This window comes from Podarcis muralis, chromosome 2 (genome assembly GCF_964188315.1).
Source record: "Podarcis muralis chromosome 2, rPodMur119.hap1.1, whole genome shotgun sequence".
In the NCBI taxonomy this organism is placed as follows: domain Eukaryota; kingdom Metazoa; phylum Chordata; class Lepidosauria; order Squamata; family Lacertidae; genus Podarcis; species Podarcis muralis.
The window spans coordinates 57,513,011-57,539,277 of record NC_135656.1 but is presented as its reverse complement, the minus strand read 5'-3'; the positions used below and the strand labels follow the sequence as shown (position 1 = coordinate 57,539,277).

General features: G+C 43.1%; 2 protein-coding genes and 1 long non-coding RNA gene across 13 annotated transcripts in view; 1 reads left to right on the top strand and 2 right to left on the bottom strand.

Annotated features, from left to right (window-relative positions):
• Positions 1–26,267, top strand: part of VDAC1 (voltage dependent anion channel 1) — a 376,203-nt gene that overhangs the window by 168,344 nt on the left and 181,592 nt on the right. The window lies entirely within an intron of this gene.
• Positions 1,851–4,620, bottom strand: LOC144326971 (uncharacterized). The gene is made up of 2 exons (XR_013391914.1): positions 3,634–4,620; positions 1,851–3,165 (listed from the first exon to the last, which is right to left on the bottom strand). It is a non-coding gene; the product is annotated as an uncharacterized LOC144326971 (long non-coding RNA).
• The window catches only part of TCF7 (transcription factor 7), a 112,429-nt gene continuing 92,135 nt past the window's right edge, over positions 5,974–26,267 (bottom strand). For 2 of the 11 annotated variants that reach the window (XM_028718030.2, XM_028718031.2), the window contains 5 exons: positions 24,310–24,417; positions 15,723–15,815; positions 11,399–11,447; positions 9,706–9,778; positions 5,974–7,345 (listed from right to left, as the gene is read on the bottom strand). In XM_028718030.2, coding sequence (XP_028573863.2) covers positions 7,027–7,345; positions 9,706–9,778; positions 11,399–11,447; positions 15,723–15,815; positions 24,310–24,417 — 642 coding nt within the window. In that variant the 3' untranslated portion in view covers positions 5,974–7,026. Of the gene's footprint in view, positions 7,369–9,705; positions 11,448–15,722; positions 15,816–24,309; positions 24,418–26,267 lie in introns of all 11 variants that reach the window. The other 9 variants (XM_028718032.2, XM_028718033.2, XM_028718038.2 and 6 more) reach the window with 7 other exon arrangements.

Below are 26,267 nucleotides of genomic sequence, written 5' to 3'. Positions count from 1 at the left end.
CAGTCGGGAGGGGGAGGGGGAAAGGGGCTGCAAAAGATGGGCTTCAGTTACCAGTACATGAATGCTGAAATATTCTTCAAGTAGTCTTCTTGCTTAAACCCAACCCCAGTGGTTTATCAAAACATCTCCGTTCCTAGTCTTCTATGCCTATAACCCTGTGTCTTTTAAAGTAATCAAACTGCATATGCTCACTTTTCATTTTCCAGGATCAAGTCTCCAATTCCCCTTGCTCAACCAATGAGTCCAGCACTGGATTGCATGAAAAAGTCCAATATTCTACCATTTCTAATTACTGGGATCTACCTCAGGGTGGGGATGGTTGTCTTTTGTGGAAGTCTATGGGAAGGAAGGAACTCAAATGTTCCCATGACTCATGATGATGTTGCTCAAGATGCATGGGTTTTGGAAAGAATCAGCAGTTCCAGGTTAAGGTTAACCCTGGGTCTTGTGAGCATGGCAAGGGGAAAATATGTCAGACAGGGACTGGGGTCAGGGAAATACTTGACACTTCTCCTTCGCCTAGAGTTTCTGGCAAGGTCACTTCTCTTGTCATCCAGATAGTTTTGGTGGAAGGGAGATCTTGAACCCAGAAGCGCAAGAATTGGGCAGTTATCAGAATTCCCAGTGAGGGTTTCAAACACACTTGTTGTCTTCTAGCAGGGGATAATGTCAGAAGTTCCAGCACTTATACTCTCCCTTCAGAATATGAGAGCAAAGGCCACAACTAATCCCCTATCCAGGTTGTGTCTCTTTGAAATTATCCTATAATACGCAATGCAGTGAGTACCTTCTATCCCTTCACTGTTGTCTCATTAAAGAAGTGAGCTACTTCTCTGCATTGTTATCTGTAAACATTGGAGGGGTAAAGAATTGACTAACCAGAGAGTCAAGAAGGTAAGATGATAGAAAACCTGCCTTTGACATGTTGGCAGCATCTCCCTTTAACCTCTAAAGGACTCTGTTGTGCAGAGAGTGGGATTAAGCCAGACATTTTCAGTGTTTCTAGTTCCAGTTAGTGTTGCCGCCTTCTCTTTGGTTGTGAAGAACTTTGATGCCAGTGTGGGTTAGAGAGCATCTAAAAGCCTGGCCATGCAAAGTACTTTTGGATGGTTATGGAGCAAACAATAAATTTGCTCCAGCAGGCTAAAGAATACCCTTTGTACTCTTGTGATATTTCAAGTAGAAAAAAAGTCTACTTGCTGTTGACTGAAGATGATCTATTTGGTATACTGCCTGCTGAAAACATTCTGCAAGGCTAGAAGGGCACAGTTCTGAATATGCTGGGTAGCCTGCACTTTGAGAAAGAGTAGTGTGTGGTGTTTGTTTTCTAGCTTAACCGGAGAAGGTGAATACTGTGAAATAGTCACATTAAAATAGTTGCAACTTTGGTCATAAGAGGTGTGCTTAACATTATTATTTTGTGGACTTTGGATTGTGGCTGTTAACACATATTACTCTTAAAGATGATGCCTTAGCATACTGTGTTTTAAATTAAGTTCCAGGAGTTTAATTCAGCTAACTCATTGCATGGGTAGAACAATTTCCACTTGTGCAAAAGAATGTCTCTGCACTTCCCCAGAGACACATGCCCTTCAAACTGTCTCTGGGGAAGTGCAGGGAGGAGAGGTTCCACTCATGCAATGACTTGGTTGGATGCAATCCTTAATTACTACTGCTGAAAAAGGTCTACATCACCATTGCTAAGCAATTGTGTGTTTGCCCCCTTAACGAGACCATGCATCGTTGTAGTCTGACTTTCTTTACTCAGTCTGATCCCATATTTAGAGAGCAGTGATACATCTGGGCAAGATAGAGAAGGTATACCAAGCAAGGGAGCACATAACAGTCCATTTTGTAGAATTATAGTCTCCAGTTGCCTGTTTTTGAATGGGCAATCTGGTAGATTACTTTATTTATAAAGCCATAAACAAATCTTGAACATAAGCCAAAAAATACAAGCTCAAAGTAAAAAAAAATTACAACAGATGATAGCTGAGAGAGCTGCTGCAGAATTTTTTCCCTGCTACATACATACATACAGTGGTTTTAAATGATTTGTTGAAGTGGTCTTTTCATGACTTGTACATTCAAACAGGCTTCAGGAAATCAAATATGTGATTAAAGAACTGAAATTGTCATATATGAATTATAGACTCAAGAGTAAAACATGAAGGGTAAAGCTTTCATTAAAAAAACATATAAATTGTATTGACACACAAGACTTCATATAGCATTTCTAAAGATCTACTTTTTGGCATTTAAGTGACTTTTTTGGGAATCTTTTACTTGCTGTATGGAATATGGATAGTTTGTGCCTTTTGGTAATCAATCATTGTAAACAGTTGCTAAAAACAATGCAGTTGTTCCTAGTTTCATAAATGTTAATCTGCATGCTTATCAACACATTCAGCTCCATTTTTATTAAGTAGCTATGTACACCTAATGGCCCTGAATCTGTACGTATACTGAGATGCAAATCTGCTTGGGCTGTTGTTGCATAGGCAAGGGGACTACACAGAATTTCAGAGTAGATGGGACAGATTTTTTTCTGGAAGGAGAGAAATGTGGCACTAGTTCTTTTGCACAGTCATTAAATTGACTTGTGAGATAGGACTCTTTATCTTCCCTACTGCTACCTTTCGTTCAGTTCTCAGGTTGCTCGAATGAAAGCAATGCAAGAAATATGAAATCCAATCTACCCTTCCTCCTTCTGATATATTTCTTTATAGACCTTTTCCCGACAGGGCTCAAGGCTGCTTACATATAAAAATGAGAACCGTTAAAAACATAGAAAATGCCATTGTTGAACCACTCCCCAAACTGGGACACAATAACTTACATTAAATGTATTTATTTGTATTTGTTTTATGAAAAAAAGAAAAGGACTAGCATATGATGAAGGCTTGAAATATGTATGCTGTTTGCAGCTGAATGAAAAATGGAATTGTCAATGTGTTTCAGCAGGGGTGCACTCCTTAATCCACACCAAATTTAAGTCTAAATCCGAGGTATGTATTGTTGAATATATTTCTAATATCAAATTGCTAGCTGGCCTTTCACATACATCTTCTCTACCACTTCCCTGCCATGTTGTGGGGAAAATTCAGGACAAGTGTAGAGTATTTATTACGTGTACAAAAGAAAGTTTCTTACAATAAAATTGCACTGACTTGTCAGGAAAAAGCAGCAATGCAAAAGCAAGCTGCAGGTGTCTGGAATGCAAAACACAATGTTGATTTCTAGGACTGTACTATTGGAAAAAGGGGGCAGTCTATTCAGTGTACTGAGCACCGGATGTTAGCTCAGAGTGTCATCTGACCTGTACTGGAAGTGCATGGGTGGAGTCTGAGTGGTCTTCTGCTGGAGACTTGAGGGTACAGACATGTTTCTCTGTACTGCTGGAATGACAGAAATAAAAGAGATGTAAATAGATTTCTGTCTGTCTCTTTCCCCCTCCCTGAGGGAAGCAGGGAGCAGGGAGGAGGGTGTGTCCCTCTCACGTTGAGTGGGATCGCCGATTTGTGACCTTGCCTGTATTCTGCCGGGGAAAGCAGACGGGAAGGTCAACAAGGATCTCGAGCCGAATGCCTGGTGTGAGGCCAGTTACCTCTGACTGCAGTCGAGAATCCTGACATGACTGCAGTTGCAAACTGGTAAATCCTTTTTGCATTGGTAGAATATCTCCTATTTTAAATGTTTCCAAAGCAAAATGTTGGATATATTTCCCCCAAATTTGGAGAAGCAAACACTGCTTTAAATTGGAGGGACCATAGAAAATAATCCCAGCGTGGTCATCTGCTGCAGCCACTGTCTTTATAAAATATATTTAAATTTTCTGATACATTCTCTTACAGATATTGGAGGAAAAGCCTGTCCAGCTCTTTCACTGATTAAAAAGCTCACGATAACAGATGCCTCATGAGGTTCACAGATCTTTTTACTAGATAAGGATGACACACTTTTTCTCAGGGATAAGAGGACTCCCCCAAATATGACTCCCCCATATTGCAAACCGTTTGAGATTTTGTGCCTTTGCTGCAAAACCATATTTTCAAGTAACTTTTTTTCTTCAAGTAATACAACTGAGTGTAATGCAGCTGCTACCTAGATTTGGGCCTTAGATTTCACAGTTTCTCCTTTAGTAGTTGGGTAGGAACATACCAGCTTTTAACTAATGATGATTTTAGCCTATGTTGTGTGTGTATACGCATGCATGTATGTACAAGAGGAAAGGCTTTGCCAGTACAGTAAGGGCAGTGGTGTGCACATATTTTGTATATTAAAAAAATAGGAAAACCTTAACATTTTTTAAAAATAAGAAATCATGATTGTGTGTGGTATATAAATATTTAACCGGAAAATATACTCTCATATACATACTATATTGATCTCAGAAAAATTGAGAGTGAAATTAATTCAGGGTGCAGAGATGGGAGGAAATCAAGAATATTTCAGTTATATAAATGGAACATGTCCACATTACCACATAACACACAAGGGCTTTTTAGATGTGTGCCTCTTTGTGCCAGTGTACTTGTGCTTGCAAAGTTCCACTACAATTAAGCAACATTTTTAAAGATTGTCTAGGAATAGGTTTTGGAATACTGCAAAAAAAGAAAGAAAAAAAAACCTGTTAAAAAGGGAGGGGGTATACTAGTGCAAACAAGCTTTATATACTGTAGAGCTTATTCCAGTATGTAGAAAAATAGTTTAGGCCTTTACGTATTTGCTTTAAATACAAAAATAGCTTGGATATTAAAACGGTGCATTCTGGTTATACCACTGCAATAATTGCAATACTGTGCTTTGTGTTCAAAATGCTGCAGGTGAAAAGAAGAGACTTCCTGGTTGTGTTAGTGCACACTTTTTTTCAAACAGCAAAGACAGGTTTGCTAAAAAAAAATGGGAACAACAGTATTTTAGTGAGGTTAATGTGAATATGACTCATGTGACCTAGGTTTTTAAGGCTGTAATCATATATCACCATTATGCTAGTTGAATTCTCAGTGCAGACTGATGGTTAAATTGTTTTGGCAACTTTCTGCCCATGATAATGGTGCCAGTTTGGTCAGGCTAGAGAGGAAGTGTTACAGGAGGAAAAGTGAACATGAGTTTAAGGTTTGCCTGCATTATATTTGTCACTCCTGCCTGAGGCTACATACCTTTTCAGCTTCGTTTGATGCTTTTGGGTTGAATGGAGCATCTCTTGTGTGGTTCAGCTTTGTGTCCACACACTGGAGTAGGTGCTTGCATGCCCCTTGTATACAAGTGGGTTTATATTAAAACTTGCTGAAGTATAACTGTGAAGGACATAGGACTCATTGCAAAGTGAGAGAATAATACCACCTGCAAATTTTAGCTATTCCATAATATGCATTTTCCTATCCTTTCTCCAAGAGGCCACTGTTCCTTTCTGCAGTATTTTAATACACATGGCATTCTGTGTGTGTTTGGGTCCTCCAAGAAAAATAACACACAGGATGTTGCTTGACTGGTATTAGGGCTAATAAGCAGCCATCTTTGCCTAGCACTGGGAATGCAATGGGGACAGGGAGCACATAGCTCCCAAATATCATTTTTTAAAATAAAGATTGCACAATAGGCTGAGGTGTTTGAGCAACTAATGTAATGGGACTAGGCTTAGGTTTTACGGCTCTCTGACAGAAATTGTATCGCATACTATTTCTAACAAGCAGGGCTTACATTGCTAAATTTGTAATATATTCCATGATCTGCGTAACAGTGTTTAGTACAGAGTGAGAAAATTCAGCAACATCAGGATCCCTGCATACTTTTCTAGTCCTTAATGGCTGTCAGCAAAGGATTAAAAATGTGTGGTGGCTTAGTCTGGGTAAGCTTTTGGAAGACCAAAAATGTGCTTAGTAAAATTTATAGTGATGCTGTATGTGTCTAGCTTTTCAGTGCCTTTTATCACTCCTTGGCCTGCCCCAATGACTAGCAGATACAGAATAAATCATGCAAAATAAGCATTTATGAATTTTACGTAATTAATGCACGTTCAGAGCTCAGTGTCATAGCAGAAAATATTTTTGTTTTTTGTTTGGAATGCAGTAGAATGCCTTTTTTTTTTTTGCAGCTGCAATCCATTGCTGTAATTTACAAAAGCTACAATATGCTATTGGGGAGATGTTCAAAAATACAACATTATTGTTTAGAAAGTGAAAGATGCCTGTGATAAAAGCAAAGCATGGCCATAATAAATGCACACTAAGTTTGTACAGAAGCAAAACCAAAAACCCTGCAGAAAGATCCCTGTTTTCCAGAGTGTGTATATAGTGAATGGAAATGGCGTAATAAAAGAATTGTAACTTATTGTTTAAAGGTAGTGACAAGAAAATAATACTTGACAGTTAAAACTTTAAAGGAGCCAGTGCATGCTTCCTTTATCATTTGATATATTTGTTTTCAAGCAGTGGGTATCTCCTCCAAAATGTATCAAGAATACTTTCACCTGGAATCAACATTTCCCCTCACAAGATGAGGCATAATAATTTATTCCATATATTCTCATGCCGGACAGGTCAGCTACTTTACATTGCCCCTATCAAGCAACTAGGCTTGTGTAAAACAAAACCACACTGTTCTTTCAGCTGCTTTGGCATACTTGTGTCATATCTACAAGAGGACTATGATTGAAATGCAAATCTTTGAACGGTAAGAAAGAAAAAAATGCCTAACATTTAGCACCTCTTAGCTACTTTTAAAAATCTGGGTGTCCTATTTCAGTTTTAGCTGGTTTGGTAGACAAAGAAATTCTCAAGTTACTGACCAGAACGGAGTTTTATGTCCTTGTTCCTACTTCTGAAGAGAGACACTGTGTGTCCTTACTTACATTATAAAAAGCACTTTCAGTGCTCCGATGTTTTCCAATTATTGACAGCTTTCTCCTGACTTTGAGACTGCCATTTGATGGCACGGTAGGCTTGTCTCTGGCAGCTTCCACAGGTAGTGAAACCAAAGTGCCTGATGAATTTGCCGGCCTTGCTGGTCACTGCTGCATGAGTACTACGTTCCTATTGATAGGACACTGTACCCTGAGGTTTCGCTGGGTGCTACAGATGTGTGAGACACTGCTGAGCATTTAGAAGTGAGTCCTGATGTGCTTGTAGCAGTTTTGATACACGTAGATGCAGGGAAAGGACTGGCTTGGTTTTGGCGTGTGAAATCGGCAGGGGCAGCAAGCTTGTCGGAAGTAAAAGCAGTGGATATGCACTGCAGCACATCCAAGGGGGAGGGAGGGGAATCTATAGCACTTCCATCGGAAGAAACTGGGCTGGCACAGCGTCCTTCTCCTTGTAGGTACCGAATGCACTTCTTTTTCCTCCTAAGAACAGTGAAGAGAGTTATCTGTAAATAAAGGGTGAATTTACAGGGTCATATTCTTAAAATGATAGAGTGACAGCAGTCATTACAGTCATTTCTGTGCAGCACACAGCAAAGGCTTGATGAGTGGTGGGAAATAAATGTTTATTTTCGTCAGCTCTCTGCTGCACTCTTGCCTCAGAAGCATTTTTCTAAAATACACTGACAATTTGCAGTGTTTACCACTGGGTGGCAGTGTAACTATGGTGCTGCAGCCTGTTTCAGAGTGGACAAAAGTGGAAGCAGATTAGTCTTCTGTGGCATCAGCATACTTGTAAAGGGAGATCAGCAGGTTCTAAGGGTTCTGCTTACGAGTAGCAGCAAAGAAATGGAAAAATTGCAGATGTGAAAAATTTGGTGTGATCAGTTGTATTTGCCATCACTTGCAAAATGCCATGTGAATGCAGCCTGAGTATTTTCCATGACTGAAGAAGTTGGAAAGCTATTGTGCACATCAGCTTCTTAGCTTGCTTGCACGAAATATTGTGCTGCATTGTTAGAAGATGGGTCAAATGGTCATTCCAGTATGACCTTCCCAAAGGGATGTGGCCCTCAAAGACAATAACAGAATTGGGGAGAGGGGAAATTAAGTAAAATGTATTGGGGGGGGGGCAAGGATATCTAAATGGGAAGGATCAAATGCTATTGATTATTTTTGTCTACATGCAAATATTCTGTCAAGAGATTGAGTGGGGTAAACAAACATGCCCCACTTGAATTGCATAGATGATGAAGTCACAAATCACTCTTGCCAATTGTCGCAGTTCTGCATATCTCTAGGGTGGAGCTACCAGTGTGATAGTGTGAAAAAACGTCTCTCTGTGTGTGCATGTGTATGTACACACCACAGATCAGTTAGCCTAGGTACTAAAACCAGCAACCAAATATCATGAGGCCAGCCAACAGCAGGTGTCATATGTGTGCAGAGAGCCCTGCTTTCTGCTCCCTGTTGCATAGAAGCCCTCAAACTAGGCGTATTGGTGTGAATGAGGGTGCAGGTATATCCCATACTCCAAACCTGTCTTCCCTATCACCAGCTACCCTGTGGTCTGCTATATGAATAAAATATACTTGCACAGAGGTGGCCATGGCCTGCAAATAATAATAATAATAATAATAATAATTTTATTATTTATACCTCGCCCATTTGGCTAGGTTTCCCTAGCCACTCTGTGCAACTTACAACATATATAAGGAATATGTCCCCTTGACCATAATACTCTGCTGGTGGTGTAAGGAAGGCTCCAGCTCATTTGCTTCTGGACTAATCAGTGCTGCCCAAAAGCAAAGGGAGTGTTCATTAATTAATGCAAATCATTTTCTTGCATTTTGAAAGGAAAGCTACTGAAGCTATTAAAGACTGGCATTAGTTATGCTGCTGGGTGGGAATCAGCAGTCTAGTCTTGTGAGTTGACCTTTTAAATTGCTTTGCATAATTTTAGGCTATTCAATACAGAGCCTGCTAGTAAAAGATGACAAGCCACTTAATGGCTAATGAGAATAACTGGCTCACCAACTTTTATTAGACAGTGGCTGGAGACTACCAGTTTTTCCTGTAACAAATGCTGTGTTCTGTGGGGAGGTGTGAACAGCAATGAACTAGGCAGTTTTAAAGAACTGGTTACACAGTGGCTGCAATGCCCCTTCTATACTGGCCCTCTTCAGACAACCAATTTTCTCTTCACTGAAGTCTCCTGATTAAAGAGCAGGACTCTATCCTTTAATGAGAGAAAATGGATGATGGTGATGGCACAAAGGCACATGGGAAGGTTGTTGAGAGCAGATTTTTGGACCTTGTGATTCATAAATCTAGAAAAACTTATTTTGAAGGGCTGAAAACCATAACATTGGAAAGCTTCTCAACAGGTGATCTAATCTAAACCTCCATCAGTGCAGGAAATTCCCAACTCCAGATTCCTGGCTATGTGGCCATCCAGACCTTGCCATTGTGATACCCCATAAAGGAAGATCTTCCAAGTGTGAAGGTAGGTGGAGTCCATGCTACAAGGGAGAAATGAATGCCAACTTTCACCCTTCCTGTTATGTAAAAAAAAGCTGAGACATCTGTCTGCACTGGAAGAAACTTGCTTCTGAGTAAACATACATAGGATTGCATGGTTAAGATTCCCCCCCCCGTCATTGTACTTTCCCATAAACAGCTGAAATCCATGGAAAACCTAGGCAGGCCATAAGGAGCGTCATTAGTAGTGTTAGGGGCAAGGGCAGCTGCAGAAAAGGGGCACGAAAAATAAAAATCGCACAGCCAAGAACAACCTGCATGGTAAGCAACAAGCTTAGAAAGCAAATTTGTCCAATACACACCTGCACGGTCCACACCAGTCCATTTGTTGGTTGAGACCAAAGCGAGCTCTGCATTTCTTAGGAGAAGCAGGATCTGAGGAAGGAGCATGCGTGGTGGAGAATGGGCAAGGCAGAGGCACAAACAGCAGCAAGAGCAGGAGGAAGAGGAAGAAGAAAAGATGCAGCATCAATTTAGCAGCTGGAGACAAAACTAAACAGGCCACATCAACCCAGTTTCTGCTGGAAGCAGCATCTCTTTGGGAAACAAAGCAGGTTTAGGCAAATACCAAAACTAACCTCACACAGGAGGGCCAAGAATGCAGTGACTGGGAGAACAGCGGCATTAGCTACCCCTCCCAGTTTGGTGTCATTTGCAAATTTGACGAGCAACCCCTCTATCCCAGTCATTTATAAAGATGTTGAACATCAACAAGCCCAGGACAGAAGTGCAGCACCCCACTTGTCACCTTTTCCCAGAAAGATGAGGAACCATGACTGAGAACTCTTTGGGTTCGGTCAGTCAACCAGCTGCAAATCTACCTAACAGCTATCTCACCCAACCCACATCTTACCGGCTTCCTCGCAAGAATATCATGGGGGACTTAGTCAAAAGCCTTGCTGAAATCAAGATACGCTGTGTCCACAGCATTCCCCTTATCCACCAAGCTTGTAACTCCATAAAAAAAATAAAACACTAGTATTGCATGACTTGCTTTTGAGAAATCCATGCTGGGTCTTAGTAATCCCCGCATCCTTTTCTAAGTGCTCACAGACTGACTGTTAAATTATCTGTTCTAGGACATTCCTGGTATTGTCAAGGTGACTGGCTAGTAGTTACCTGGGCCTTCTTTTTTCCACTTTTTGAAGATGGGGGCCAACATTTGCCCACCTCTAGTCCACAGGGACGTCACCTGTTCTATCTGTAGCTAGCTGTTCCCTTACCATCTCTTCTCCTATCCAAAGCACTGCCTGTGCAGTTGGTCTTTCTCCCACTCTGTGTGCCCCCTAACTTTGTTCTAGGAGCTCCCCTCAATCCTGTGGAGCAGATTTGGGGAGAGTGTGCATGGGGGCGGGGGCTTGTATTTCACAAGTGGAAATGCTTGCGCTGATGAGATGTTTTAGCCTGATAGCACCCAAAGATACAGTTCAGATGTATAAGACTGTGGGTTAGGATTCTGCCTGCCCTAGAAATCTAGCTTATGGCAAAATAGTCCCTTCTTGGATAGCAGGTTAAGAATTTGCTACTGTACTGCATTTTAAAGACCTTTTGCTTTCTGCATCTTTGCAGAGAACTAGGCGATTGGGAAACTACAACGGTAACAACCACAAAAGTTAATGGCAAGAGAAGGGGCTAAATTTGATGTGTCAAAATGCAACTAGGAATGAGCTGAATAGTATTCCTTTTCTCATGTCAGAGGAGAGCAGACAGGAGAGACAATTGCAGATAGCAGCAAAGCTAGAAGAAATAGCGGTTAGGTCTCATATGAAAATGAAACACAGATTAAAGTTTATAAGCACAGATAGCAACCCAGTCTACAGATGAAATGGAGGTAGTATTAGCATAGATATGGATTACCCCAGTCACATTAAGCCACAGATGCAAATCCAAAGGAAGATTATAGCTATTGTTCAGCTGCCTCAACTAATCCCCTACCAATATAAACAAAGCGTTGGTTACCAGATAATGTACTGGAGTTTGCACCAGTGGATTTACCTGAGTTGGAGTCTTGCTGTTTTTCTCTTGTTCGTCTTTTCTTTTTCCCCTAGAATCAAAGAGAGAGAGAAAAGGGAGGGAGGGAGAACACAAATCATAAGTGAACAAATACAGGGATATCTTTCCAGAGGGAATAAGGGGGTTGTGGCCAAGGCTCCTACTTTCATCCCTTCCAACCTGCCTGCTTCATTTCTGATCACCATGGATTCTTGCTAATCTAGACCCCTTGTATGGTGTGCAATTGGCAATTGCAGGTAGCACCCTCCCCCTAGTGGTCAAAACGTGCTCTACAGGCAGTCAGGGACATGTTGTTTAAAAGGTACATCATTTTTACACAAATGCTTCTTCACACTGAAAAAACCACAAATGAGATGGATCCACCTATTGCTTTAAACTCTTAATTCAGAAGTAACCCCTCATTAACTCATACTGCAGCATTCTGCCCAGCCGGCTGAGAGTGGCACCAGCTTGGTAGAGCTTTTGACAGTTTGCCATTACCAGACCTACATCTTGCAAGCAACAGTTTAGCTGATTTGGGAGAGGAGCCCCTGGGACCTATAGATGTAAAAGGAGGAAAAGCTACGATTACAGTTAAAAGCAAGAAACCTCTCTCTGTGTGTACACATACATACATACATACACCCTTCCCAACATCAGTTAGTTTTGGATGTTACTTGGGAACTCTCCACCCCCCCGAGACTGGTTAGCTATTTATTATGGCTACTTTTTACATCAACAATTCATGTGCTTTATGCTGTGGCTGAAATTAACATATGCTAAAGGCAGATTGCAAATATAAAAAAGAGGTCAAAATAGAGAGCATTGGGAGGCCAGGGACCCTCCCCATAAATGGCCCCATACTGGTAGTTTATTCATTAAATTTTTTTTATGCCATCCTTTACAGTACACAAAAACAAAAAATGCCAAACTGCACTCTTGCTCATTGTCTCTGATAAAATACTTCTCTCAGGTATTATGGTCCCTGACCATTGCTGGAACAAATTGGTATGAATCCAGCCCCCTTTCCATGCCTACCTGCACATAGATTGTCTCTGGCTTACATTTTGAAATACCGGAAAGACTGCCACTCTTCCCCACAGCTAGGATATATTGAGCTCGTAGATGAGGATTGTGCCACAGTCTTTCCTGTGTCCCAAACAGAAAAAAAGTGTGCTGCCACCTTGGTGCAATGACCTGGGTTAAGGAGCGAACCTAACTTTCTTTATGCACACACACCAGCCATCTGAACAAAGAGCAGCTGCATTCTGTGCATATGTGAAGGAATGTATTTCCAGTAAATGGTTGCTGTGCATGGGTGGAATAAAGTGGACAGTGATCTCATTTTCAGCAGGCTTGCAGCCTACACAAGTTACTTTATCAATGAAAAAGTTCTCCTTTAAAAATGTCTTTTAAGCGGGGGGAGAAGTTGGACCGTATTTCAGGAACAGCACCTGGAACATCATAGTTAAAAATGAGCTTTGGTCACCCAAGCAACTGTCCTTGAATGAAGAATAATGTCAAAGTAACTATTACAAATAAAAGTGAGATAAACCTAAGTGTTTTTCGTTATTCACATCTTTTTTGCACCAGCATTTGTGATGTCTTCATGCTAGCCTCAGATTTTTCGTGGGTACAGAAACTGCACTCACTAGCAGCTTGAAAAGTGCATAGTATTTGCAAGCTTGGGCAGCTTATTTTCTATTTCACTCAGAAGAAAGTCCCTCAAGAGGACACACTCGCTGTTGTAAACATGTTGAGGACTGCAGCTTTTTTGTTTTCACTTCCAGAGACGAGATTGCAAACATGGAGCACAACAAAGCCTTTTCCATTTTAAGTTCAAACAGTGTTTAAACATGTTTGTCATTAGCGAGGCACAAAAACCGCTTCGCTGATGAAAGCAGGCAAAATCAAACCAGATTGTCTTTCCTTACACTCCTCTCCATATAGTATTGATTTTGCTTGCATTGGGAGGCCTACATTATTACGCAGCTGCCCAACACTACAATTAAAACATAATGCTGGTGGCAGTTACTGTCTTACAAGCTCTGTGCCAGCGTCGGCTGTAAGATGGAAACATGTTTTAAATCCATGCGTATGGTTTTGAGAAACTGTCTTGAGTTGCCACATACAGTTTTTGGACTGCCTCTCCAATGCTGAAAAATCAATTCCAACATTCTAAGACTGCTAGCGATGGTATCCTTATGGACATTTCCCACTGGAATGGCCATGGGGTTTTGCATATCTGAACGCTTCCCTACATCAAATGTTGCGGCACATGGAAAGCTAGCATGACAAGGAACAAGGCTCTAGCCAAGTGTTCTCTCTGATGTACGAGCTTTCTACTTGCATTTGATTTTTTATGTGCTCCTCCACTGGCCTCGAGTTCTAAAGACGGCACGGCACATTATGCTCTAACCTGAAAGCCCAACTGCTGCTTCTCCTGTGCAAACCGGGCTAGAGGGCACCATTTGCAATAGAGAAGCTTTGGGCAGGAGAAGAGCACTTCATCCTTCCTTTCCTTGCCAGCTATCTTCTTCAGCTGCCCCTTAGCTGCAGCTGCTTTCTCCCATTTCCAGGCTCAGGACACACGTTTGCAAGCAGAAACACTGGACAGGGCAAAAGCAGCTTGCTGAGTTGCAGAGGAAAACAGACTAGTGGAAAGTTAAACACCTTCCTCCTTCCAGAGCTGCTCTGTTGCAAATTGCGCCCCTCATTCTTTGCACAGGAGAAGCGGAAGATAAAAAGCCAAGTCAGAGCTTGATGTCCTGCACCAAATAACAGGCTTAAGGAGGCCTTGACTGTTGGCTGCAGTCAAGGAAGACGGCGCATCGAGCTGTTTCTCCTGTGGGAACATAGGAAGCTGCCTTATACAGTACTGAGTCAGACTGTCTGCACCGACTCAGCAGCTCTGCAGGATTTGAGACAGGTGGTCTCTCCCAGCCCTTCCTAGAGTTGCCAGGGATTGAATCTGGGACCGCCTGCATTCAAAGAAGGTGCTCTGCCACTGAGCCACGACACTTCCCCTAAGAAAAGCTCAGGTCCTTCTGCCACCAGTCACCAAGAAGAACCAAAAGCCAGATTTCTAGCTGCTTTACCAGCTGCTTCCACTAGAAAGCATCATCTACCAGTAGGCGAGAGGGGAACCAGTACCAGCCTCTCCCATTAGCCTTTTGGATTAACACAACAATTACACTGTTCACTATTGCTCTCCCTGGGGACAGGGTGGGCTACAAAACATGCATGACTGTGACAGCCTGAATAAGTTACTAGGATGGGGGAAGGCAGAAGACCTATGGATAGACTTCTGGAGAGCCCCTTCAGGCTTCCTCCCTTTCAGTTTGGCTGAGGCAATTCAGTTAAGGAAGGGGGTTAGAATGCATGGGCTGTCACCTTAGTGCACAAGCTGACTAGCAAAAGCCACAGGTAAGACAAAATCCTGGCATGGACAGTAGTATCTTAAGAGAGGCAATATGTATGTGCAAGACATACAAAGCTTCACAACCCATGATCATTACCAGATGCTGGGGACAAACAAGGGGATGGGCACTACCTTCATGCCTTGCTTGTGGGTTTCCTGGAAGGCTCTGCCTGGCCACTGCTGGAAACTAAGATGCTCGACCAGATGGACCTTTGTTGGTTGGATCCAGAAAGAGCAACCCCATTGCTATTAAAAAATATATTTGTGCAATGACACCTCAAATCAGTAGAGTCTGCATTGTTTCCTTGTGGGATGCAAACAACCCAGCCTTTGTCTACTTTGCTGCATCCAATTCAAATTTAAATAAAATAATGTCCGCAGCATTTGCAGCTCAGAAGGCTGATTGTGTTCAAAATGAAATTGCCACTGAAAAAAAAAAATCTTGGTGGTCACCTTTGACCATGTGCAAGGCCAATACGTTCCAGGTCATGAATGCATTGTTTTTACTGCTTTTAAAGGAAAGCCACACTGTCTAACCTGCAAACCCTCAATTTATTCTGTTCTGTGCAAGCGTTTTCCCGAAACCATGCTCCCAAGGGCAATGGTTTGTTTTTGAAGCTGATCAGACATTAACGACCTATTTGCCTAAAAAAAGGAAAGTGCTGTCATGAAGCGTCCACTCGCTTCACTGATGCACAAGCTCGCCACAAGCACACATAGCCCACTGATTGTTCCCCTTCAACTCAACAAATTCCACAGCCAATGAGCAATTCTATGGCCATGGAAAAGCTCAGGGCTCCTGGAATTCTGCAGCCAACGCTGGGTTAGGTGGATGCATGAGTGGCAGATGGTTACAGACTCTCACTGCCGTAATGCAGAAGGACATTCGCTGCAGAATTCGCTTACCCTTGCCGCAGAAACCGGCCCCGAGGTGCTGCTGAATTCCAGGGGCCCTGAGTTAAACTTTGTGTGATCACGGGACGAAGAGCCTGAAGAAGACTGAAGAGCAAGGGGGAAAGCGTTAAAAGAGCAGCTGCGGGGACCACTGAAACAATGCACCAAATACGTACACAAAGCACATCAGGAAGCAGATAGAAAAACAACCTAGCAGAGAGCCTATACAGAGAACAGCACCCCAACCCGGCTAATTACGGTAAAACAAGTCATTTGTGCAGCTGAAAAGGAACCTTGGAAACTATAAGCACCTCGAGTCACAAAATGGCAGATGAATTTTGAAGGCCTTGGAGGGAGGAAGCAGACATACATTTATTTTCTTTTTTTAACCATTGGGTATTTGCTATTTTGGGTCACATCTGTTGTAAAAAATAGTAACAGTACTGTGGGTTTACAGACAGAATAGTTGTAGCCAGCTAGCAGGTCACCCCTGCTTAGTCTTCACACACCATGAAGCACCTCTTGAAAATCCTGCAGGTACTTAGGAGGGGCCAAAACACACACCAAACCTCAAGTGGGCCACATCCAGCGGTGCACTTCTGGGAAGGGCTTTTGATCCAGCAGAAGCTTTTGCTAATGGAAAAGTAGAATTTTTGCTGATTTCCCCTGCAGCCTCCTCAATGTCACTCCCTGCTCCCATTCTAGAAGGAGGTGAAGGAGGCATTAAGGGCTCATCCACACTTCCACTTGTCCCATGCCTAGAAAGCACAGGTTAGAGCGGTTTCCCCCTTGCCCCACTCCTTTCCTAGGGGAAACCTGCTCTTTTTATTTAAATTGGATCGAGTGTGGCCATGCACAGCTGCAGTTCATGTGCAGGATTTCCCTGTGGATTGTGAATCCCATGTTGATTCCCCCACCCTCTGCTGTGCTTGGCACATTTTCCATCAGGTTGTTTTATCTCCAGAGGACTTGGAAAGTCTTCTGCTGACCAACCCTTTTAGTGAACATCACTTTTTAATAACATATAGAAAGAGTACTGGGAAATGATGCCCTTATATTTGTTCTTAATAAAACTCTACATTTTGGGACTTTAATATTTCTTTACTTAAAAAAACACACACACACAAAAACAAAACACAAAGCAGCAGCCTAACAGAAATGTCTTCAAATAAGATGCGTCAATGGAGAGCTATTAGGAAAGGGTATTAGAAAAGTAGCCATAGCAACACAAGAGCAAGAGACCACACATTAATTAAGGAAGCCTTTTTGCAAAAGACTTAAGACATCTACGCTGGCGTTTTCAGTGAGTGGAATCCAACGTCACATGAACAGATGTCTGCTAATGCCGCTGAACTTTGTCTTCCTCTCTTCCCCCCTGCAGCCCCCTATGAACCCTCAAAATCTGGCTGGAACATCCCCATGGGTTACAGAACCAATTTGAGGGTGTGTAGAGGGCTGCAGGGGGAAGGAAATGAAGGTGAAGTTTCGTCACACATGCAGAAGTCTGTTCAATTTGCACATGGACAGAGTTAGCTGCAACCCTGTTATTTCACCCCTATGTCCAGGGGTGTCAACTTGAATAAAATACATGGGAAGAACAGGTAAGTGTTTGCCTTTGACCGATTAATATTCTACAGCCTTTAAAATGTGCCTGTGGGAAGTGGGGGTTAATATTTTGCTCTTTTGTTTTACTTATTTACTTGCTTTTTATCCTGTATTTTATTCTGTGAACTGCCCTGAGATCTTATGCTGAAAGGCAGTATATAAATCCAATCAATCAATCAATCACATGATGCAGTGCATGCACACTACTTGAATGGCAACGTCCATCAACTTTGGGGCAAATAGTTGGCTCCTTTGCACGTGTCTGTTGTTTTCCTCAGCAATTATTAAAGAAATGCCACTCAGTCCTTTCATTGGTTCATGCACTGAATATGTGTCATCCTTTGCTTTCTCATGAGTTGCCATCACAAGCTTTGTGAACAAAGCTGGCTTGGGAGTCATAGTTGCTGGTGGGGTTGCTGTTTTAGACCTGCAAACATTTAAATGCAACTCCTTGTACTCTGCGTAAAGGTAGAAAAGCTCCTAAGTGTGGGAGTGAATTCATTTCCTGTCTGACAAGTCATATGACGGCAAGCTGACCTAAATTCTTCCTTCTCCTCCTCCTCCTCCCTTCAGGGATAGAGCTTAACAGTCAGTGTGGGCAGGGTGGCAGAGAGATTCCCAAAGCAGCTGCTTCCTGGCTTCCAGCATATCACAATAAGCACATTTGGACCTGGGCCTAGTCTACTCCTAAGCCTTCCCATGGACTGTTCATTTGACAGGGGAGGGAAACATGCAGTGCCTAGGAGTCAGCCAGTCACTTTCACAAACTGATTTCCTTATATTAAGCCAGCCCACATCACTGGTCTTGTTGCTCCGAGGCAGAACACTCAGTCCTTCCAGGTTAAATACTTTAACTCAGGGTCCCCCAACCTTGTTATGGCTGTGGATTCTCCAATATATGTTTGAGAAATTGCCATGGGTGCCATTGCAAAACGGGCATTCGCTGATGTTTTGCCGCTGCAACAAAGCAGCTCCCCAAAGCCATAGAAGATAAAGTGGCGAATTTCAGCAACAAAGCAACTTGCTCAAGAAACCTGAGTACAAGGTGGCAATCCTATGCATGCATAAAGGTAAAGGGACCATTAGGTCCAGTCGTGGCCGACTCTGGGGTTGCGGCACTCATCTCGCTTTATTGGCCGAGGGAGCCGGCGTACAGCTTCCGGGTCATGTGGCCAGCATGACCAAGCCACTTCTGGCAAACTAGAGCAGTGCACGGAAATGCCGTTTACCTTCCCACCGGAGCGGTACCTATTTATCTACTTGCACTTTGACGTGCTTTCGAACTGCTAGGTTGGCAGGAGCAGGGACCGAGCAATGGGCGATCACCCCGTCGCAGGGATTTGAACTGCCGACCTTCTGATCGGCAAGTCCTAGGCTCTGCGGTCTAACCCACAGGGCCACCCACATGCATACAGGGGAGTAAATTCCATTGAATTTTGTCCCCTTTGTCCCATATTTCACTTTGTAGTCTTTCCCAACTCTGCTAGCTGAGAAGCTTCAACTGAACATATCTAGAGTCGGACCTGAAAGTTTTCCCATGCAAAAGTTCTTGCATGTGGCCACTTGACCTATGGGCCCCGCCAGATATCCTTTTAATTGCACATTCATGTTAGGGTGGCCATACGCAAATGTCTGCAAAAGTTTTGGGGGAGTAATATTATGTTGGAAGCCACACAGAGTAGTTCGGGCAACCCAGTCAGATGGATGGGGTATAAAAAATTAACAACAACAACAACAACAACAACGATGATGATGGTGCTTCATTTTCAATCAGTGCATATCCTGTAACTTCCTGCTGAAATCAAATAACTTTCCATAGCATGAATATTCTGGGTTTCTTTTTTTAAATCCCACTTTTGCTGCACTGTATACGGTCCCTTCCAGACAGCAATAATGGGACGGAATTGCAGAACAAGGAAAGCATAATAAATCTACTGTAATCAACACATAGAATAATATACCCAAAATATAACACCAGTCTAGAGGATCTCTTTGATCACCTCTCCTCTTATCCCTGGGATGAGGATTTGGGATCCCAAGCAATACACCACTACTTCACAGGCATTTTAAGGTGAACACTTAAAGGGTAATATGTTGGCCAAACTAGATGATACAAGGTAGATGTGTCTTTCAAAAATGAAAAGCAAACAGGTGAAGCTGAGCAGAGGGCCATCTATTACCTGCAAACAGGCTCCCTCCAGTGGCAAAAAAATAAAAACAACAGAGAATGGGGCCAGGTTGTTGCCCAACGCTTACTTTCTGCCAGTTCCCAGAGCAGGCTATTTATAAATGAGTCTAAATAGGGAGTGGTGAAAAAGTTGAAAGGAAACATCCTAGAAGAAAACCATCTGGCTAAAACACTTGAGGAAACGATATGCAAAATCCTCATTTTACATTTAGCTGGATAATTCCAGGCTAAGCTAGTTGCATATCTGCATGGAGGAAAAGATTTGAGTTCAGAAATTCTGGGGACCCTGAGCAGGTCTCTGGGTGATTTGCAATCGCTGGAGCAAAGATTTCTGACTCTCAATTATTTAACAGCAACCTGACTTTTGCCACCTAAATCCGGCTGCTGAAGTAAAGGAAGCTAACCGTGTAGGTGGACTTCTGCGCGAAAGGGAATGTGAACCTGGTTCAGTTCTGGCACAGAAAACAAATTCCTAGGCTCAGAAAGTGCTCAGAAGTACCCTGTTCTTTAAGGCTAACTATATGTTTCTTGCACAGTAGCCTCCAAGCACCAGAGATCTTCTTACTCTTGCTCTAGGCTCACATGCTGTGAAACTACCACCCATGTTGGCATGCACCTGATAGGAAGAGAATGATGCACAGGAGCCAAAGGGCCATAGCTCCGGGGTAGAGCATCTGCTTGCATGCAGGTCTCTGGTTCGATTCCCAGCACCTCCAGGTAGACCTTGGAGAGACCCCTCCTCGCCTGTTGGTGTAGGCAATACTGAGCAAGATGGACCAGAGGTCCGACTTGGAATAAGACAGCCGCCTATGTAAATTTGGTGACATGCTGCGCTTGTGCAGGAAGTTGGGATGTAGAGCTACCTGACAATGGAGCACAAACTGCGTTTGCGGGGTGCTGAGTCTACAGGGAAGATGCATGCAGACAGCCCTGCCCAGCCAACTACAGGCTTTTAAACACTGCAGCTGCACTCTGGGGTGGAAAAGCAGCTCACAGAGTTGGCACATAATAATAATAATAATAATAATAATAATAATAATAATAATATATTATTATATTATCTGGCTAGGCCTCTCTAGCTACTCTGGGCAGCTCCCAACAGATTATTATTATTAGTAATAATAAAAAGTGGTAAAACATCAAACATTAAAAACTTCCCTAAACGTATACAGGGCTCATTGATGGGCACATGCCCCTTAAGTGCATGTTCATGTGCATTGACAAGTCACGAGGAGGGTGTAGGAAGCTCTCTCTTAACAAATTTAAAATTTCAACGCTGCCAACCAGGCATGCATCAATGAAAGCAACTTGGATGAACCTCTTTTAATGAGATATAAGCTCTCACATATGGTTTTTTTTGGGGGGGGGACAGACAGGAAGTACAGGTGCAAACTGCAACTTCCTTTCCCAACTGCCTCTCAGATTTAAAGCAAAGAAGTGTTGGCCTGGCAGGACCACCAGAAACAGGTAAAGGCAGAGTGGTGTAGTGGTTAGAGTGCTGAGTCTATGACCCGAGAGACCAGGGTTCAAATCTCCATCTTCTGCCACTAAGCTCACTGGGTGTGAACTTGGGCCAGTCGCCAACTCCCAGCCCAAACTACCTCAAAGGGTTGTTGTGAGGGTAATATGGAAACGGAGAGCCACGTATACACCACTTTGAATTCCTTGGAGGAGAGGTGGGATACAAATTTGATAAATATATGATAGAATGGAGGCAAATCAATGAACTGTAGAGTTCGAAGAAGCTTGGATGATGTTGGGTTCACTCAGACAGCCTCCTAAACCCCCAAGATCTTTGGCACACGTTTCAGAAAGGGAAGGGAACTATCAAATTTGAAGTATTTGCTTCAGTTCAGCTGTCAGCTGACATTTGGGCAGTATTTGCCTTCTTTAAATCCTGGGCTTTTGTCACCTTCCATGGATGGGATCAGAAGAAGCAATGGAAGCAAACAGGACCTAGCAATGTGAACCTGGCAAACGCAAAATGCAGAGTCAGCATGAGCCAAAAGCAAACGCGGCACATGATGTTGGGGCAAGCCGTGATCAAGATGGATCGAGCAATATTAATCTCTCGCCAGGTAAGTGTATGATCATGTCAAACAAAAGTTAAGTATGACATATCACCCAAGAGAGAATACGTGTTTATTTGCATTGATATAATTAAGAGCTCTAAGACAAATATGGGTGCGGTTGTTATTAGTATTAGCTGCGAGTCTCTTCTCTCTGTGCATTTTAATTTCTCTTGAGGGCCTTTTTTCTGATGACCATAAATCTAGTGCAAGCTCATATAAATTAAAAAGAAACCACTGCTTATTACCTCACAGCTTTCCTGCCTATTTCGCACTGTGAGCACCTGGAGACAGACGATAGGAAAGTGGGTATTACCATGAACTTCTAAACAGGGAGCGCAAACCCTCAAACTAAAGAGTCTCCACAGTGTAAACAGATAAATTACTAGTTATGAAACAGACCCTTAATATGCTAAGTTTCAATCAAACAAGAAACTGAATATATTGGAGTCACACCTCATTAGAAGTTATTGCATTTTGATTCCTTCGGCCAGCTCCAGATGTTGGACATTTGCCAGGGGCTCAAGCCCAACGTGGAGGAGACCACTGCCCAGACAGTACTACCTTTCCCACTTTGCAAAGAGTATCCAAAAAGATCCGATGCAGCATTAAGAGAACTCTCAGTTTTTATGTGCTGCCTCTTCAGGGTTAAGGCGGCTTACTGATGGCTGCATAGCTCAGGGCCCTCATATCCTGAAACCAACACTATTTAATATGATGATAATAATAAAAACCATATTTTCCCACTACTATCTTGCCTACTACAATTTAAAGAAGGGCAAAAAGTGGAGGGGGAGAAAGAGATCCGAGGTTAAAAGTTTAGGAGAAATACGTTTTGGGATGTTGTGTTTAGCTAGCAAGGAGGGAGGCATACAGAGCACAAGGGCCTCTGAGATCCATAGAAAGAGGGGAAGCAAAGAAGAAGAAGAGAAGAAGAGTTTGGACTTGATATCCTGCCTTTCACTCCCCTTAAGGTGAGTGGGGCTGAGAGTCTTCAGAGAAGTGTGACTAGCCCAAGGTCACCCAGCAGCTGCAGGTGGAGGAGCAGGGAAGCGAACCCGGTTCACCAGATTACGAGTCCACTGCTCTTAACCACTACACCACCCTGGCGCAGGAAAGACGGAGGCAGAAGCACTAACGCAGGGTTGGGGAAGCTGAGGCCCTCTGGATATGGTTGGACTCCCAACTCCCTTCTGCCACCAGGCATTCTTATTTCTCCCCTTCCAGTATATATATTTATTTTGTTTTATTTATTAAATTTATATACTGCCCTTCATCCAAATATCACAGGGCAGTTTACATATATAATCACTTTAGCCATCCAAACTAACAGTGAGCAAACACAGATACTCACAGCCACTCTCTATGTAGATATTAATATCAGCTATCATCTGGGCTAAAAAGAGCTGCTGAATAACAGCTACAGCACGGCAATGTTCAATCTGCTGGAAATACTGTGCTGTATTATAGTTTACTAAATTAACCCCCTAAACCCAGTAGTTTCAGAAGAGTTTACTGCAGGGACCCTCCAGCAGTGACAGAACTACATTTTGGGGGCCCTGAGCCTTGAACTGTCATGGGGGCCCCTTTGCCAGCAGCAACAAGGTCTGAGTAAGTCCTGTTATCGTTTTCAATGGGGTTGTTCCGTGACAGATCACCACACCTTTATAACACCTGTGCTACCAACTCTCAAACTTTGGGATTGTTGAAATACAGACAATAAAAGCAACCATTTTGAGTCATGCCACTCAAATTGGGTCTACTAGACCCAAAGATCAATGTGGACTCTGGGCCCCCTCCAGGATTAGGGCCCTGGAACCTAAGCTTCATTAGTTTCATAGTAGATCCACTCCTGCCCTCCAGTTAAATTTGTATCTCTATTGGTTCCTTTGAACACCTGGGTGCTAGTCCGGGAAATAGTGTGGTGACCTCCTTAAGATCGGTAGGGGTTTTCCCAACTCTTTTTTTTCTAACTGAAGTGCCTAGATCTTGGTGTCTGTGTACATCAAAAGCAGTTTGTAATGCAGTGTGGGAATCGGATGTTAAAGTAGGGGAGAAGAGCCAGCAGCCCCACCAAACATTCAGAAGCCTAAAAGTGAAAACCTCTCAGCATTGTTGGCTGCCTTGCGTCTAATGTCAACCTGACCATCTATCTATATATGTATGTTTAATGTCCCTGTGACTTATCTGATCTAACCCTTTGGGAATTGCTTCTCTGAATTTGTGTCATCTGCAAACTATCTGTGAGACCAATTGCTGTAAACCATTAACCGCAAAAGAAATCCTCTTCCGGGATTTGACCTGGAGCTCTGTGGGCTAAAGTGGGTGTGGTGGGAGTGGCACATGGCTTCTCCCCCTGCTTCCAAATCTGATCTTCACTTGTGTACTGCGAAAGTCTGAAGGTTTTTTTTTTTAAAACGAGTGCATTTGGGTGCATAAGCTTACAAGCTTCTCTGATACTGGAAATCCTGATAAGGCATTTGCCCATGCACACTCGCAAAGCTCCTTTCAGACCTCCATCCCAAACAAGTGAAGGTCAAGCATGGAGGGGCTGTGCATGACGCTGTGCATGCTCCCAGTTCCCCATCCCACTTTTGCAATGCTTGTGCCCCCTTCCAACTTTAGCCCCTCTCATGCCCAGGCTGAATGTCTGGAAAGGGACACAGTTTGAAAGGCAACATCAAAACTTCATGGACATATGATTCTTTGGAGGCCACCAGAGACCCAGAGTACTCACGTAGTTATCTCTTGCAGACCAGCCGGGGTAGAGCTGCATGTGGAGCTGCCTTTCCTTGCGGGCCAGTTCATAGTACTTGGCTTGTTCCTCCCGTGACAGCGCGTGCCACTGAAACAGAAACCACAGAAAGCCGTGAGACACCAAGAGACACCATCCCTCTGATCAGAAAAGAGCAAATGCTAAGAGTGGATACCACACATCAGGCTTGGGGAACCTTCGACCCTGCAGATGTTGCTGAACTGCACCTCCCACCAGCTCCAATGGCTAGGGATGATGGGAGGTGTGGCTAGCAGGACCTGGAGGGCCGAAGGTTCCCCAGGTCTGCCACATATGGAAACAGTGCTGAGGCAGCTCACAACCACTTCTGAGAGGACCGGCAAAACCACCCTGAATCGGAAAACAGAAAGTTTCTGGAATTTTGGAAGGCAAGGGAATAATTTAATAAAGTTTCCATTGGTATCAATGGGAAATCTTTAATGTTTGTAGCCATACCAAGTGGTGGTAGTGATGGTAGTGGAGATTTTCAGGTGGGTTGCAGCTGGGGAGAGTAGATAAAGCTCCCCTCCCTATGCACTGCAGACAATTACCTGCCCCACCCCCAGAACCTGTAATCAACTAAAAAAATGCTAGATGCTAAGCTGGCTGCTACATATTAAGCAAAGACTTAGTTTGGTCCTTATACGTCATTACTCTAGTCACTGTAATGTAGTTGCACACAGCTCTCTGTTTTTATTCAAATAGACGGCTGTGTGCAAGCAGGGAGCAGGAAGCCTTTGCCATACAACCAGAAAGCAACAGTCTCTTATTTCTAGACATGAATGGTGAAGCATTTTGACTGCTCAAGTAGGACAAAACTGTTTTGGGAAAATGGAGAAGCCCACATTGGACTAAACAACCATTTCTTTTTGTGGGTTTTCTCCTCCTTTGGCTTCTACAGAACAAACAAAAGTACAGGAAAAAACAGGTCTTTACTGTCAAAATTTAAAATCAGAGTTATAATGTAGAGTTCTTGGAATTAAATTTAAAGTTGTGTGGCTCAGTGGTTTGTGCTCACAGAAGCAAGGGAAAGTTGTATGCCAAGGTTAAGGGGGGGGGGAGGAGTCCAGTAAATCCACTGATCATGAACTTGGGGAACCCAGAGTCAAATCCTTGCTCAACCATAGAGTCACTGAGTGGTCACTGGTAGGTCCCAAGGCCTCACTCAAAAGTTCCCCACTTACACGGTGAAAATAACTGGGATTTGTCTCACATGGTTTTGCAGACGAGTGCTTTGTGAAGTGAAAAGCACTTTACATGTTAGAAGTAATCCAGAAACAATTTTGGAGTCTTAGCTGAAAACATATTGCTGCAACTTAAATTTCCTGACAACACAGCAGCCTTGGAAAACCCCAATAATAAAATGAATTATGCTCAGTGATGTGAGGAGTGGCATACAGTCTGCCACAGGGGGCAGCGGGCTGGCAAAAGACAATAAAACACAAAGCAAGGCGTTGAAGGCTTTCCTTGGCAGTTCCTACAGCGACGCAAGGTTCCTTAAGACAACCTATGAAATTCATTATAGTGGATCTTGAAGCCCACATAAATGCACTCAGTGGAGGACAGTTAGGCTATATAGGGAGGAGGTGGAGTAAAAGCATGGAGGCCTTGGGTCCCTAAGTTTCTGCTGACCCTTTCAGATTCTGCTGCAAGTCTGTAATAGAGTCTGCCGGGCCACTACAACTAAGAGAGTGGTTTCAAAACCATTAATGAGTATCCTAAAGAAAAGAAATACCCTGCATGGGCCACAATCACCAGTCCCAGCTTCACTCGAGCCCAGCTTCACCCACACACCCCATTAACCTCCTTGCTAAGCATGGTTACCCTAACAGCAGCATAGCAGCCCATCCACAGTGCTGCAGGAGCCTCCAGCTAATTCAGCTTGCAAATGGCCATTTGGGAATCTACATCACCAAGCATGA